General features: G+C 46.7%; 1 protein-coding gene across 1 annotated transcript in view; it reads right to left on the reverse strand.

Annotated features, from left to right (window-relative positions):
• Positions 1–6,091: 6,091 nt before the first annotated feature.
• SEZ6L2 (seizure related 6 homolog (mouse)-like 2) overlaps positions 6,092–15,538 on the reverse strand; it is a 33,272-nt gene continuing 23,825 nt past the window's right edge. The window contains exons 14-18 of the mRNA XM_015419551.1: positions 10,607–10,798; positions 10,443–10,481; positions 10,190–10,307; positions 7,206–7,308; positions 6,092–6,165 (exon numbers count right to left, since the gene is read on the reverse strand). Of these exons, the coding sequence (XP_015275037.1) occupies positions 6,136–6,165; positions 7,206–7,308; positions 10,190–10,307; positions 10,443–10,481; positions 10,607–10,798 (482 nt within the window). The 3' untranslated portion in view covers positions 6,092–6,135. The remainder of the gene's footprint in view (positions 6,166–7,205; positions 7,309–10,189; positions 10,308–10,442; positions 10,482–10,606; positions 10,799–15,538) is intronic.

The following is a 15,538-nucleotide window of genomic DNA, read 5'->3' on the forward strand; positions in this document are numbered from 1 at the left end:
ACGCAGGAAGGGATCTCTTGAGACACTTTTTATTGATAAACAGCAATTATACTGGGGGGGGGGGAGATTCAGAGTGGGCCAGTAGCATGTGGGAAAGAAGAAGAGGAAGAGATTGGATTTATACCCCGCCCTTCACTACCCAAAGGTGTCTCAGAGCGGCTTACAAACTCCTTTCCCTTCCCCTCCCCACAACAGACACCCCGTGAGGTAGGTGGGGCTGAGAGAACTTTTGACAGAAACTGCTCTTTTTCAAGAACAGCTGTGCCAGAGTTATGGCTTGCCCAAGGTCATCCAGACAGGTGCAAGTGGAGGAGTGGGGAATCAAACCCGGTTCTCCCAGATTAGGGTCCGCACACTTAACCACTACACCAAACTGGAAAGGGGTTAAAATCCTCCCGTGCCAGTTTCCCAGGAACAAACGGCCCCTTGGAGTTGTGATTTGTTCAGCTGATGCAAACCTACAAGCTGCCAGTATTACTACAAGAAGAGGTCATTTCGGGGGGGGGGGAACGCAGTTCCCCCGGGTGAGGTGCAGGGGGGGGGGCCCCACTTCCGGCCCTCATTCAGCCAGGAGAAGGCAGGAGAAGAGGGAGGGTAAGTTGCTTCCTCCCCTCCTCTCCCCACCCCTGCCTGCCTGGGGCCAGGGAGGGCCTTGGCGGGGCTTCCTCGCACTCCCGGTGGCCTTCCAGGTCCACCGCTGGGCCCCTGATGTCAGGGGGTGTGGCATATGCTAATGAGTTATGCTAATGAGTTCCCCTAGCTCTTTTTCTATGAAATGACTCCTGACTACAGGTCCCCCCGAATAGAGCAAACAGCATTTCCGGGGTGGGGTGGGGTTGAAGTCAGGAAAACTGCTCAGGGGAAGAATCATCACCAGCCCATATTCTCTCATGCAGCAGCCTTGATCCAAATTTGTCCCCCCCACCGCTGATATTTTAGCAAAACCCCCCAAGGTGGAGAGGTATTCAGAGATCTTCCAGTTTCTTGCCTAGTTTGACCCTTCAAGTCCGTTTAATAGCTCCTGCACTCTGTCTGGAGACCACCTGCATACTGAGGGGGGAAATCTGGGAAACCTGAAAGTTTGTTTACTAATCTGTGACCTTTTAGTGGGTTTTAGGATAAAAGCCTGGCGAGATCTTGTCCATGGGGTCGGACTCGACTGTGCGACTGAACAACAAAGGATAAAAGAACACTCATAAAACACAGGACTGGTATTTGAAGATATCTCAAGGAACAGAGGTCAGGTCTTCCTCTCTTATCTGGTTACTTGACACCAGAATTCGACCCTGGAAACAGTGAGGTCACTCTGAGAATTTCAGTGCCTGAAACAAAGACCAAATTTGAGAGATGTTTGATTGGATCTCTCAGCAACAAGTAACAGAGCAGCTTGGAGTGTGTGTGACTCGGATCAGGGCCAAAGTGACCGGGATGGCATTTTAACCCATTCCTTAATGCTATTTTCCCAATACAAATGCCCCCCTCTGGTTCTGCTGTTTTCTGTGGTATAGGAACAGACGTGTATGCATACTGATATTTCCCCCTTGCAGTGGCTCATAGCAGTTCCACATTGTAATTAAAAGGGGTGGGGTGGGGTTAAACATAGGGTTCCCAACTCCAGGTTGGGAAATGCCTAGAGATTTGGGGGTGGAGCAAAGTTTGGGGTAGAGAGGGACCTCAGCAGGGTCTAATGCCAAGACAGTTCACCCTCCAAAGTGGGCGTTTTCTCCAGGTGAATCTATATATGTAGTCTGGTGCTAAGCTGCGATTCCATGAAATCTCCAGGCCCCCCTTGGAGATTGGCAACACTAGTTAATTTGCAGCCCAGCTATGAATTAGATCCCCTCCTCCATCTGCTTTCAACTGTTAGGTGATCTGCTCCAATTTCCCATGTAATTTGGACTACAGTGGAATTCCTCTGAGCATGCACAGAAGACCTGTTTCTTTGCCATGAACTACAACACATCCCCACGTCTAGGGAACAGGAGCAGAGAGCTTCCGGATCAGAGGGTGTTAGAGCTGTTGAACTTTCTTTTCACTGTCACAATTTCCAGTTGTGCTGCGGGGAGCATCTGCATTTGTCCTTGTGGCCTTTGCCCTTACCGTGAATGTCTGCGGAGTTTGACAGGCAGGCTTCTGGACTGGGTCAGTGGTCTTGATTGGTGAGGGCAGACCTGGCCAAAAACTGACCTCCAGATCGTAAGATGCTCCTGGGCCCCTTTCCCCAAGTTTCCCATTTTCTTGCTAAGGTGTGATTTCAGAAGGCATTTGGGGATGGGCCTGTTTCTCAGTCAGTGTAAAGTTGTTTTACTTGCTTATGGTTTTGTGGTAGGCAGATGCTGCTGGCGTTTGGATACTCGGATGTTGTGTGCTGTTACGATGCTTTATTGTTTGATCTGTGCCTAGCGATGGGCAGGGCTTTTTTTGTAGAAAAAGTCCAGCAGGAACTCATTAGCATAACAGGCCACACCCAACAGCAGAGATCAATTAGCATATTAGGCCACACCCCTGACAGCACATCTCATTAGCATATTAGGCCACACCCCACATGTTACCAGAAGTGTGCTTATCCAACCACACCCACCTTTTGCTTCTTATTCTGTTTACTTTGTTGTCAAAACCCTGGGCTTTTTTTGTAGCAGGAACTCCTTTGCATGTTAGGCCACACACCCCGAATGTAGCCAATCCTAATGAGTGTCAGCTGTTAGGTGTGGCCTATTATGCTAATGAGTTCCTGCTGGGTGTGGCCAACTCAGGAGCCAGCCAGAACTCCATTCCTGTGCGTTCCTGCTCTGGGATGGGCATGATGCACTTAGCAGAAAACTGAAATAAAAATATCCAATTATATGGCCAGATATCGGGCATACTATTTTTTGAGGGGGGGGGGGTTTCTTCCTGATCACTCTATTCAATTTCTAGTTTGATGGAGGGAAGATACAGAAGACTTGCTCAGTATAGAAATGAGATTCTTAAGTGAAAGAGAGTTTTGAGTTTCACCAAGATACTCTCTCTCTCTCTCTCTTTTTCCCTGTAGCACAGAGGCACAGACACCACGGCTTTTACAAATGGTGCGTTTTATTTATTGCTCCAAAATAAAAGCAAATGAGGAAAAAAAAATACCCAAGGGCTGAAAAATTAGGGGTATGAGAGGTTGCAGAAAGGAGCATTCCCCAGCAACTTCCATCTCTCTCGGTAAATACCCCTCACTGGCTCTTTCTCCAGCATGAATGAGACAAGCAGGGAGACGGAGTAGTCCATGGTTTTTTTTGGGGGGGGATTAATCCCTTCTACCTTTTTCCAAAATGCAAGAGAACAGCGTTGGGGAAGGGGTGGATCAGACAGTCAGCAAGTGAGAACAGAGAGGTAGGAAAGAGACCCTTGTGTGTGGGTGGGCACATATTCCTGTAGGAGGTGGGTGGGCATAATTCTAAACAGAGACCACCTGCACAACTTCTTAGGACCTTCTGATTTATTTTCCTCCAGGCAATCCCATCAGTGTTCTCTCGTATGCTCGGGAAGGGTATACTAAAGGGATGAACTGGAAAGACTTTTTTCCATTTTAGATTTCTTAAAGATTATTTTTTTTTGGCACTGTGGGGTCTCTTTAAAAACCAAAACAGACTTGAGAACCTTGAAAATGGCCCCACCCCACCAAAATAGGTGGATGCCAAGTGACAAGGAGAGACCTAACTGCTGCTTAAAGGAAAATCCACGCTTTCATGTTTGCAAATACCCTTCTGTCTTTAACCCATAAAAGACTTAAGTGCACGTTATTTTCCTGCTAACAGGATATGGCAGAGACATCCCCTTTAAAAGAAAATGAGCCTCCAAATTAATGTAATTTCCCATACAAAACACCATTATCTCCTGTGGGGATGTAAAAAAAAATTGTTAAAAGGGATACTGTGAGACATGGGAGAGGACAAGGCCACCAATTATTATTTTTTGTAATATTAAATAGATGGGGGAAATACATAGGTTTTCCTTAAAGAGCTGCAAACTGGCAACAGTCAATGGCGCAATTGTTTTTAAAAGCCTGTATGGGATTTTTTTGTGACTTTCAATGACTTATGATTTTTAAGAGGCAAAAAAAATTAATTGCATAATGCCTGCACTTTAGCCATTAAACCTGCATGCCCTAAATATCTTTGATAACGCAACCTCCTGCGTTTCATTCTTGGAGGAAATGCGGTTTCAGGATTAAGTTTCATCCTGCATTTTAATTTTGAAAGGATGTTGGGGGGAGGGGGGGATAATTTTTAGCCTGTGCAGGACTGACGTCAAATACTCAGGAATACGAAAGCTGGTAAACTCCGCTGGGAAACACAGCAGCTCCTCAAGAGCAGGTCAACGGGCCCTGTGCAGGAGACCTTCCTGGTGGATTGGGCCCTAGATTCTAGGCAACACTGGAAATAATTTTTTATGAGCCTTGCCGACCAGCCCCCAGCACTCTTTAAAAGGGGACTTCTTTTAGAATGCTAAGGTGTGTTTTCTTACTTAAAGGCACTCCAGACCTTTTGGCACTCCAGACAGAAAATCTAAACATTGCCTCAATACTGATAAAAACATAAACTGCTCAAGGCAAGCAGCCCCCCCCCTGCCCCCAGCCCAATGGCCAAGCTGGTCCCACTTAAAAGGATTAACTCTTGAGGGTGAATTCTCTTTTTTGCAAGCCCTACCTTTTCTTGCTTTCTGGAAGGGATGGGAAGAGAATCAGAAAGTCAGAGGAGGAGTGACAGGAGTGTAATCAGAAAGCCCTTGGTAAGCAGTGCTGCAATCCTATGCACATTTAGGGGGGAATAAATCCTACTGAATGCAGTGGGATTGGGCTGCACAGATGCTATTAGGGTGCCTTGTTTTTTAAGAATTTTGCAAGAACCCTGTATCATGGTCAGCTACTGTTAGGCCATCTTCATGCCTCTATAAAACTCCACATAAAACAACATAGCAACAGGTCTGTTTTGTGGGACCTTTTCCAATCCAGATTATGGCAAGGTCAGAGGGCACTCGCTAGGGTTCCCAACTGCCTGGGGAGGGGGGGGAATCAGAGGTTTAATGGGACGTTATTTACAAGCTGATGTTCTTGACCTCCATGCTGAGAAAAGGTTCAGCTGCCCATTCCATGAATTAAGCCTCTATGGAAGGGAAGGGACAGGACAGGACATTTTTTCCCTCCAGGACTGTTGGCAACCCTAGCAGCCCTGTGCACTCTGACCCTACTTTACTCTCATTTCAGTTAAACAGGTTGGGGGGTTTTTTTACTGGAGGTTCTAGCTTGCCATTTTGCAATTTCATGTTACCTGCACGAGAAAAAAAAAAGTTCTACTGAAATCAATGGGACTCGTTCCCTTGTGGACAGTCTTGGCCTGGGGTTATGAATCTTTTTTCCTCCTCGTAACGTCTGCCTGTTTGTAGGTCTCTTACCTGTCCCCCCCCCCCCCCCCCCCGGTTAGGACTCGTCTGCTTTAGGATCGTGTTTGTTTTTGCCTTTTTTTTAAATGGTAGGATCTCTCCTACAAGCCATAGATGCTGGTTTTTAGATATTGTACAACCTTCTCTATAAAGATATATATATTTATATATTTTAAATGGCAGCACCTAGAACTGATATCCGCCTCCCTAGAAAAGGAATGGGGGGGGGGGGAGAGAGGGCAGGGCAGGGCAAGGGTAGGAAGGAGGAGGCAGGGCAGAACACCCCCACCACCACCACCCTCCTTGCCTTCTTCCTCGGCCACTAAGGAAATACGAAACTGAGGGAAGGGAGGAGGAGGAGGAGGAGGAGGGGGTTAATAAATAAGATAAATAAACAGATAAAAGCAGAAAAAGTGTGTTTGTGTGTGTGTGTGTGTGTGAATGCGTTTGGCACATTGAAAAGAGTATTTACAGGGGGGGGGATGTGGATGGCATCCAAAACGGGGAGAGCGGACGGTGAGGCGGCCACACGGGAAGGAAGGGAGAAAGCTGAACGTAGGGGGCCGAGCGGAGTGGTCCGGAAACCTCCTTTCTCCCCTCCCTTTCCCCAGGCCCTCCCCCCAGACCACCTTCCCACTATTCCCTCCTAAACGGGAATTTTTCTCAGCCACTGTTCCTCAGACGCGCTCGGGATGGGGAAAAGAATGCAGATTCTTTTAACAGCTTCTAGATGGAGACTTCGTATTCTCTGGTGTCCTGCAGACGGAGGGTGGAGACAAGATGGAAGAGGGGAAGATCAAGTCATTATGTCTACCGACACAGTTCCTCACCTGGGCGTCCTCCACCCTTCCCTCGTCCAAAGCACTGGGGTGGATCCAGCAAACTTTCCCACTGCTCAGTTTTGTTCAGTTCTACAGCCCCCCTCCCTCCAATGGTCCCCAGCGTAGCCTTCTGTATTTATTTAGAAATTTTTAGGTCACCTCTTTAGAGCCTTGCTTGAGGTGGCTGACAATTAAAAATACAAAGCCTTTCGGAGTGGTCAGAGGGGTCCCCATCAATGTCCCTTCTAAGCTGTGGAGTCCTGTGAGCAAAAATTCTACTTTGTGAGCTACCGGCATTAACGTTGTGAGCAAACAGTTTGGCTACTGCATCAGTTAGTTTGCTCTGGAGCCCTCCTTCCTGAGCGAAGGCAAAAATGTGTGAGCCGGAGGCTAAAAACTGTGAGCTAGCTCACATTAACTCAGCTTAGAGGGGACACTGGTCCCCATCCTCCTCTTTTCACTCCTCTTTCCACTATTTTTATTAACAAAATACACATGTCAGATGCAGAACTGGAGTGATGTGGTGCTAGGCTGGGATTGGGGGGGGGGGGGGGGGCCAAAAAAAAACCATTAAAATCCCCAGTCCCGCCCTGAGCTCCTTGGAAGCAGAACAGGATAAAAATGGAAATAACGTTGTTAGGAGTCAAAGGGCACCTTTTGAGATGCAGCACGTTATAAGAAGGCACACAGCCTAGTCTTGAGGGTAGACAGCCACAGTCAACGTATGGCACCCCTGTAGGGCGTTCAAGGCAAGAGGCATTCAGAGGTGGTTTGCTACCGTCTGCCTCTCTGCAGCAACCCTGGACTTCCTCGGTGGTCTCCCATCCAAGTACTAACCTGGGCTGACGGACCCTGCTCAGCCTCCGAGATCTGACAAGGTCTGGCTGACGACCTGTTCTTAACTGGATTTAAATCCCTTTGAAAATGCAGAATACTAGCCACACTTCGTGGGGTGGGCTGCAATTGGTGACTCACCCCAGCCTCGTAGAGCGGGTTGTTGAAATCAGACTCCACGGTGATGGGGCTATAGCTGTGGGAGCTGGAGAAGGAGAAGCCAAAGAGAGATTTCCCCTGGAACCTGCAGGGGGAATAACGGGGACGTTGTTGGCATTTTGCCTTGTTTCTAAAGTTGTTTGTGAACATTCAGAAGGGCTAGAGAATCCGCACATCCTCTTGCAGAACCTTCAGCACCCTTTAAGGTCACCAAGATACTATCAACGGTCTTCGCTCGTTCTAGTTGTGGAGCCTACTCAAGACAACGAGATGTCCACCCTTCCACTGTAGCTGTGCCTTGAACACCAGCTTGGTGTACAGATCAGGGGAAGAGCGTTTCTTTCCAGGGTGTGAAAAGCTCCTACCAGCTGATTTCCACATATCGAGCTGCTTTAACAGGCCCAAGAGCAGATTCTGGATTTCTCCCTGGTCAGGTTGCAACCCTGCTAACACAAGCAATCCCAGGAGCCCACAGGACGTTGCCTTATACAGAATCCGACCCTTGGTCCATCAAAGTCCGCATTGTCCACGCAGACTGACAGCAGCTCTCCAGGGTCTCAGGCGGGGGTCTTTCACATCATCTACTGCCAGATAGGCTAATGGGAGATGGCCGGGGATCGAAACAAGCTGCAGGACACAAGCAGTGTAAAACCTATCCCTAAAACAAAGCTTTAAAAGCTGGTAAAAGAAAACCCCTAAATAAAAGCTAAATCTCCATAAGGGAAGCGTTTTCTCTAGTTGAGACTGCAGTCCCTCGCTTGATTTAACTGGCATCGTCCCCGCCCTGTTTTCTTAATGGGCTCCATCAATTAAATTCTGCATTTTGGCTGTTCTATTTAGCTTATTATTTTAATACTGCCTTTTAACGCATTGCAATCATGTTCTATTTGATTTTATGCTGCTAGAGAGTCTGCTTAGTTGACAAGCGTTTCTACCAGAAGCTGCTTCAGAAACCTTTTGGCTAAGCATTTTTTTTTTTGCAGGCCTGTCCCATCTAGGGTTGCTGCCTCCAGGTTGGGAAGGACTTCAGTGGGGTACGATGCCATAAACTCCCCCTTCCAAAGCAGCCATTTTCTAAAGGTGAACTGATCTTGATCGTCTAGAGATCAGATTTCCAGCCAACACCTGGAGGTTGACAACCCTAGCCCCATCCTAAAAATAAGAAAGCTGGAGTCTATTTCGCTTGTTTATACTTGACATATCTTAAGATTTGGGTTGCAATCCTAAATACACTTTCCAGGGAGCAAATCCCATTTCTCTCAATAGGACTTACTTCTGAGTATATGTGCTTAGGGACTGCACTGTTCTGAGAGGGTAAAACGGGGGGGGGGGACGTCAGACTCATGAACAGAGTTGGGGAGATGGAAAAACTGATCGAATTCACGGTCAGTGCATTATTTTTCTGTAAGATCAGCTGAGCGTTTGAGTTAACTGCTTATAAAGTGAGAAAGGCGTGTCATAATTACAAAGCTGTGGAAGAGCTGTCTGGTATCACAAAAATGTCCAACACTCTGTCACACAGTGGCCCAAAATACCAGGTGCCGTCAGGAGGTCCAGCAGTGGGGCCAGGACACTAGAAGCCCTCCCACTGTTGCGCCCCCCCCCCAACCACCAAGAAGACAGAGCACTGCTCCAGATCAAGAGTTCTTATCCATGCCTTGGGGCTAACAGCCACTGATGGACCTCTGCTCCATATATTTATCCAACTCCCTCTTGAAGCCGCCCATGCTTGTAGCCACCATTTATATGTCATTTATATTTTGTATGCTAATGCTCATGTTACACTCTTAAAAAAAAGAAGGCATGCCTGCCCCATTCCCATCCCATAAAATACCAATTTTATAACACTTTAAAATATGCCAGTCATTACAATGCCATTGCTTTCATTGGCTTGAATGCTGGAAGGCGGGAGCAGGTCTAGTTTTTTTGTGAGCGACTTTTTTTTTTGGCCATCAAGTCACAGTGGACTTATGGTGCCCCCCCCCCCCCCGGTAGTAGAGTTTTCAAGGCAAGAGACATTCAGAGGAGCTTTGCCACTGCCTGCCCCCAGCATTCCTTGGAGGTCTCCCATCCAAATACTGCCCGGGGCCAACGCTGCTTTGCTTCCATGATCTGACGAGATCAGGCTAGCCCCGGTCATCCAGGTCAGGGCAACTAAGTAGATATAAACAGGGGTCATTTCCTGCAGGAGCGCACAGGAGCGGAACTCCGGCAGTAAAGAGCCCAGGGGGCGGGCACATGCAACAAGCCCCACCCCTTGCTCCAAGCAGCCCCGGGCCACGAGGAGCAAGAAGCAGCCAGGTAAGTTGCAGAGCCCCCCCCCCGCCCCATAGCTAGCAATCCAAGAGTCCAGTGGAGCCTGAGCGGTGGGTGATGCCTTATGACACACTTCCGGTGGTGTCAGGGGGCGTGGCATATGCAAATAAGTTATGCTGATGAGTTATACTAATGAGCTCCTGCACCTCTTTTTCTACGAAATGACCCCTGGATATAAACACTGCCTCCCTGCTTTTTTTTCTATCTCCTTAACTAGAAGGCTTGGAGATTTTTTTAACAAAAGCTAAAAAGTCAGAGGGGTGGGCCTGCCCCCCACAGGGCACCTGGGTAATGACGGGAGCATGTTCAAAGTCCTGAACTTCTGTCTGCATAGAATTGTAGCTCATCAGTGGAACCTGTTTTCCGTGCCACGGGCGAAGACATAAAGAGATCCTCTGAGCATGTGCAACATACATTTCCCTCATCATGAGAAATCTCCAGGCTGCCTGCATGTGCGGAACTGGGGCTGAACGTTAAGGTTAGCCTTGTGATTCCGAGGCAGACTCAAGCTCCCAACTCCTCTCTGTTTAAAAAACAGCCACGGCCTCTTGGATTCTTCAGGGAGCTGCCACCACCCTGTGCCCAGTGCCCATTGGCCGGTACTGCCGCCTGCCAAAGATCCAAGCTCCTCCTCCACAGGAAATACTCACTTGGTGTAGTAGACGTAGATGCCGCCGATCAGAAGGATGGCAAGAATTATGGGGAGGAAGATCGCCAGGGCGATGTTGCCCCCTTCCATCTGGTGGGAAGGGTCTGTCGTCTGGGTAACTGCCAGAGAAAGTGAATCGGGGCGGGGACATGTGAGTGACATCCCAGGCACACCAGGAAGCAGGGGTGCCCCTCCCCGTTGCAGCTCCCCCCCTTTCCCAGGCTCCCCATCCCACTCCCATCCGCCATCCTCACCTTCTAGTTTGCGGTCGTTCAGAAACTCCTCATAGGCCACTGGTGGGGGAAAGAGACCAAGGGGGAGTTTAGAGAATGGTAAAAGAGGCAAGCACAGCAGAGGGGGGTGGGATGGGGCGGGCGGGCTGTATGTCACGAACGGGGAGGGGGGCTGCTGACACTACCTTTGCAGAGCGGCGGCTGGCTGGTCCACTGGGATGGGTGCCCCGGTATGCAGGTGATGGTGACTTCGCCGATGAGCTCAAAGCCCTCATAGCAGAAGAAGCGCAGGGATTCGCCTGCCTGGTAGTGATGCTTGTACAGTGTTTGGTACCCGTTGTCCGGGACGCCGGGGTTCAGGCAGGGCTCGTATTTCACTGCAAAGGAGACAAGGTGCCTTCAGCTCTGACTCTGAACGCCAGCTGGCACCCGACCCCTGACGGGAAACTCCCCCTAGGTCAGGGTGGCCATCTTTTGCTCCGGGCATATAACGTTACAGTTCCCAATGTGGGTATAGAGAAGGAAGCCGTCTCTCCTCCAGCCATCTTTGTGTTTGCCCCGTCCTCTCTGACCTGATGGGCCCACAAGATCTACAGGCAGGGGTCATTTTGGGGGGGGGGACGCGGGGGGACGCCATCCCCCCGGGTGAGGTGCGGGAGGGCGGGGCCTGGAGCTCCCTGCTGGTGCCCGCTGGAGGTCACCGCCGGCTGTGGGGAGGACACACTTCCGGTGATGTCAGGGGGTGTGGCATATGCTAATGAGTTATGCTAATGAGTCCCCCTAGCTCTTTTCCCCCGAGGACTTTTAAAAATAAAATCTCATGGAAAAATTTGTTGGAGCACTGAAAAAAAACGTTTTATGAAATATTTTCTCTTTTAGAATGAGTGGAATGTTGCTTAAGATGAGGGTTTTCTTACTGCAAATGCACTACGTGAAAACAGCTGAGGACTTTTTCAACTCTTCCGACAGAAAATCTCAGAAATTTTGCGGAGCACGGAAAGGAACTCTGGCACTTACCGTGAGGGTTCTTTTTACTCTGGGGAAGTTTTTGCAGACCCTGCATTACTACAGAGAAGTCTGAAACTGTAGTAAGAATGGGAATATAAAGATTTCCATATATAGGTTTTTCCTTCTTGATTGTTCATATTCATATTTCTTGGGTTTTTATCGATTTATTCTTTTTAGTAATATTTTATTAGGATGTTAGAAAGGCCTGTTCTATAGAAGGCTTTCCTCTTGTAGGTCTGATATTGTTAGCAGACAACATAATAGATACAAAGTTCATGATTCTGTAGTTCTTAGGGTTCAGAATATGCTCAAAAAGAAGATGAAGAAGAAAAAGAAGAAAGTTGTCAATTTTTGGTTAACTATTTGGTCTAATTGTTTTCCTATTAATTGAGGCATGTTTCCTGATTATGCTGAGAAGAAAGCAGTCAGTTTTGATGGATCCTTTGGCCTAACTGTTTTCCGTATTTCATTACAATAAAATACAAGAACTTCCTCCTCATTTGACTTCATTTTTGACATGGAATCTAATATGTACAACAGACCTGCCCTCCTTAACTGACTGGCGGGAATCACCCATGCTAAGATGCCCTCCCCCTCAATGTTGTCAAGATTTTTGTTTTTTGTTGGGCTTCTGATCTGTGGCACACCATCTCCAGCGAGCTCCCGGAGAAACCCCTGAACCTCCCGGTTTCTAGCAGGAGGGCCAGATCTACTGGCCTCCCAAGCACTCTCCTGGAGGGAGGTGCTGGCGGGGAGCTTGATTCGGGGGCTCGTGGACACAGCGCCGTCCATGTAGACCCCTTTTCACTCCATTGCAGAAATCGGGAAGGGAGTGCTTGCGGGGAGCCGCAAGCACACAGGTGCGATCGACCGATCTAAGACTGCATGAACCTCACCATAAACAACGGTGATGACAACCTTTATGCCGTTAATACATGGAAATGCAACAACGATCAACTTAACGACTTATTCCGCGAGAAGCCCCTTTGATCTGCCCAAAAGGTGAAGGAAACGGGGAGAGGGAACCATCCCCCCTGCCAGCACCTCCTTTTGAAAAGCGGCTGTGATAAGACTGGGATTACAAAATCTACCAAATAGCTCCAGGGGCAAAAAGACTCAGGCCCGGTTGGTTAAATACTTTTACTATTTCAATATTCTCCTTTAACCTCATCTTTACTGAAGAAACATCTTTGTTGCTACTGAATTAATCCCTCTTGTTTCTACTTTACGGGAGTTAAAAAGATTGCGGTGAATGAACTGTGATGAACAGTTTAAACAGAGAGCGATTTCAACACCCGTGTGAGACTGCATTTTGTGTTTTGGAAAGACTGATTGTTTCTTGAATATACTAGAGTCTGCATATTGTTCTGGATTACTGGGAAAGATTTTTGGATTTAAAGATGGCTACTGGGACTGCTTTGTAAGTGCGTTTATCCTTGTGAGATTTACAAAAACCACAGTCATAGAGACTAATTTTGCTGGATAAGACTTCTGAGACTGTCTTGAAAGCGTGGACACTTCCAGGAGATTTACAGGAACTACAATCATAGAGACCAGAGGTCATTTCGGGGGGGATCGCAGTTCCCCCGGGTGAGGTACGGGGGGGGGGGCACATGACGAAGCCCTGCCCCCTGCTTCCGGCCACCCCGCTTCCGGCCCTCATTCAGCCAGGAGGAGGCAGGAGAAGAGGGAGGGTAAGTTGCTTCCTCCCTGCCTTTCCCCACCCCTGCCTGGGGCCAGGGAGGGACTTCGCGGGGCTTCCTTGCACTCCCGCCGGCCGGGACCGTTGGGGGCGGGGTGTGTGGCCTTATGACACACTTCCGGTGATGTCAGGGGGTGTGGCATATGCTAATGAGTTATGCTAATGAGTTCCCCTAGCTCTTTTTCTACGAAATGACCCCTGATAGAGACTAACGTTGCTGAATAGATTTAAGCTTGGTTGCAGCATGGAAACGGCAAGGAACCTGACAAGGTAGACATTCCATTCAATATGCAAAGCTTTGGAGTGCAACTACAGGAGATTATTCAAGACCCAGTTGAACAAGCAATAAAACAAACATTTGATAGACTCTACAACAAGGGACAGACTACACAGATAGAAATTGAAGACAAGAGAGAGGAACTACAACATCAACAGACGTCTGTGAAAGAGGAAGATCTCAAGCAAGATGAATTACTACATAGATTCTGCTTTACAACAAAAGACAAGAGGAGAAGAAACTATATGGAACAAGTTAATAGGTCTATGGAAAACTTGACAACATATTTAACTTTGGGAACGGCAAAGATTAATGCTCAAAAGGAACTGATCTACAGATCAACTATTCCAGCAAAAAAGAAGACAAGAAGATATTCAGGTCAGGATTTATCAAGTATCCACATAAAGGACTGTAGATGGGGGGGGGAATGACAATTTGGCTTTTATACAAAGAAGAAAAACACAGGATTATGACTTTGGTGGAAAAGAAATTTCAGAAGAAAAAGAAAAGAATGAAACAGCACAAATAGAATGGCACAGAGAGTCTTGACTTGTGTAAATGACTAATATGAAGCATAGCTGAATCTTATTGAAAAATTATAAAAATTAGAATTTGAATACAATATAATAAATTTGATTCTAAAAGGTTTAACTGAAATAAAACATTAGTTATATTAACTTAAATAACCCTATATATAAAGTACAGCTGTGACCCATTAAGAAAAGTTTTATGACATGGTTTTTAAAGGGAATTCACAAGATAGTATAGCAGAAAAAGTATGGTAGTTTAATCTTGTTTTTGTATGCTCCTTTTGAGTAGGTGAGCACACTGAATAATATAAGTAACGTTGATGCAGTATAACCATGGTAAAAGAAGTACAAAAGTTAGAGAAACATGTTTAAAAAGTGATTATGAACATTATTCCAGTTATGTGACAGCAGCCATGAAATTAAAAGACGCCTGCTCCTTGGGAGGAAAGCGATGGCGAACCTAAACAGCATGATAAAAAGTAGAGACAACACCCTGCCAACAAAAGTCCGCATGGTCAAAGCAATGGTATTCCCAGTAGTCATGTATGGCTGCGAGAGTTGGACTATAAGGAAGGCCAAGCGCCAAAGAATAGATTCTTTTGAACTATGGTGCTGGAGAAGACTCTTGAGAGTCCCTTGGACTGCAAGAAGATCAAATCAGTCAATCCTAAAAGAAATCAACCCTGACTGTTCCCTGGAAGGCCATATAATGAAACTGAAGCTCAAATACTTTGGCCAGCAAATGAGAAGGGAGCACTCACTGGAGAAGACCCTGATGCTGGGAAAGATTGGTGGTCAAAGAAGACGGGGACGGCAAAGGATGAGATGGTCAGACAGTGTCACAGATGCAACAAACATTGCATTGAAATTGAGCAAACTTCAGAGGACGGTGGAAGACTGGAAGACCTGGCGTGATCTGGTCCACGGGGTTGCGAAGAGTCGGACTCGACTGTGCGACTGAACAACAAATGTAGTTATATTTATATGTAGAATAAAGTATATTGGATTGCTTAGATTAATCTTATTGCTTAAGGCTAGTTTATAGCTAAATACAAATTTTCATTATATAATGTTGCAATGATAATTTTACTGACAAGGGCAAAATGTTTTAAAAAATAATAACTTTGTAATGGTGACATAGATGATTGACACCTGGAAAATTTATAACACTCCTTTTAATTTTTTTCTTTGTTTTGAAACTTAATAAAATTGTTTATATATTTTTTGTTTAAATGTAAACAATGTTGGCAACAACTAATATTCTATAATTTGTTTAATATTGAAGAGTTTTGTGTTTGCAGCATTATATCGAGCAAAGTTTGAGTTCAGTGGCACCTTTAAAACCAACAAAGTATAATTCTGGGTATTCTGGGCATGCACACGAAAGCTGGTCTTAAAGGTGCCACTGGACTCAAACTTTGTTCTGTTGCTCCAGAACACCACGGCTACCCATCTGAATCTATCAACATTATATAGTTCAACTTAATAACCAAACATACTGGAAGTCCTAACTACTGTGAATCAGTAAGAGAGTTTCTGTCTAAACAACATCCTTTTTTGATTACCACAGAATTTGGGTGTGTTTTTTTTAACCTTTAAC

This window comes from Gekko japonicus, unplaced genomic scaffold (genome assembly GCF_001447785.1).
Source record: "Gekko japonicus isolate JY-2015 unplaced genomic scaffold, Gekko_japonicus_V1.1 scaffold923, whole genome shotgun sequence".
NCBI lineage: Eukaryota > Metazoa > Chordata > Lepidosauria > Squamata > Gekkonidae > Gekko > Gekko japonicus.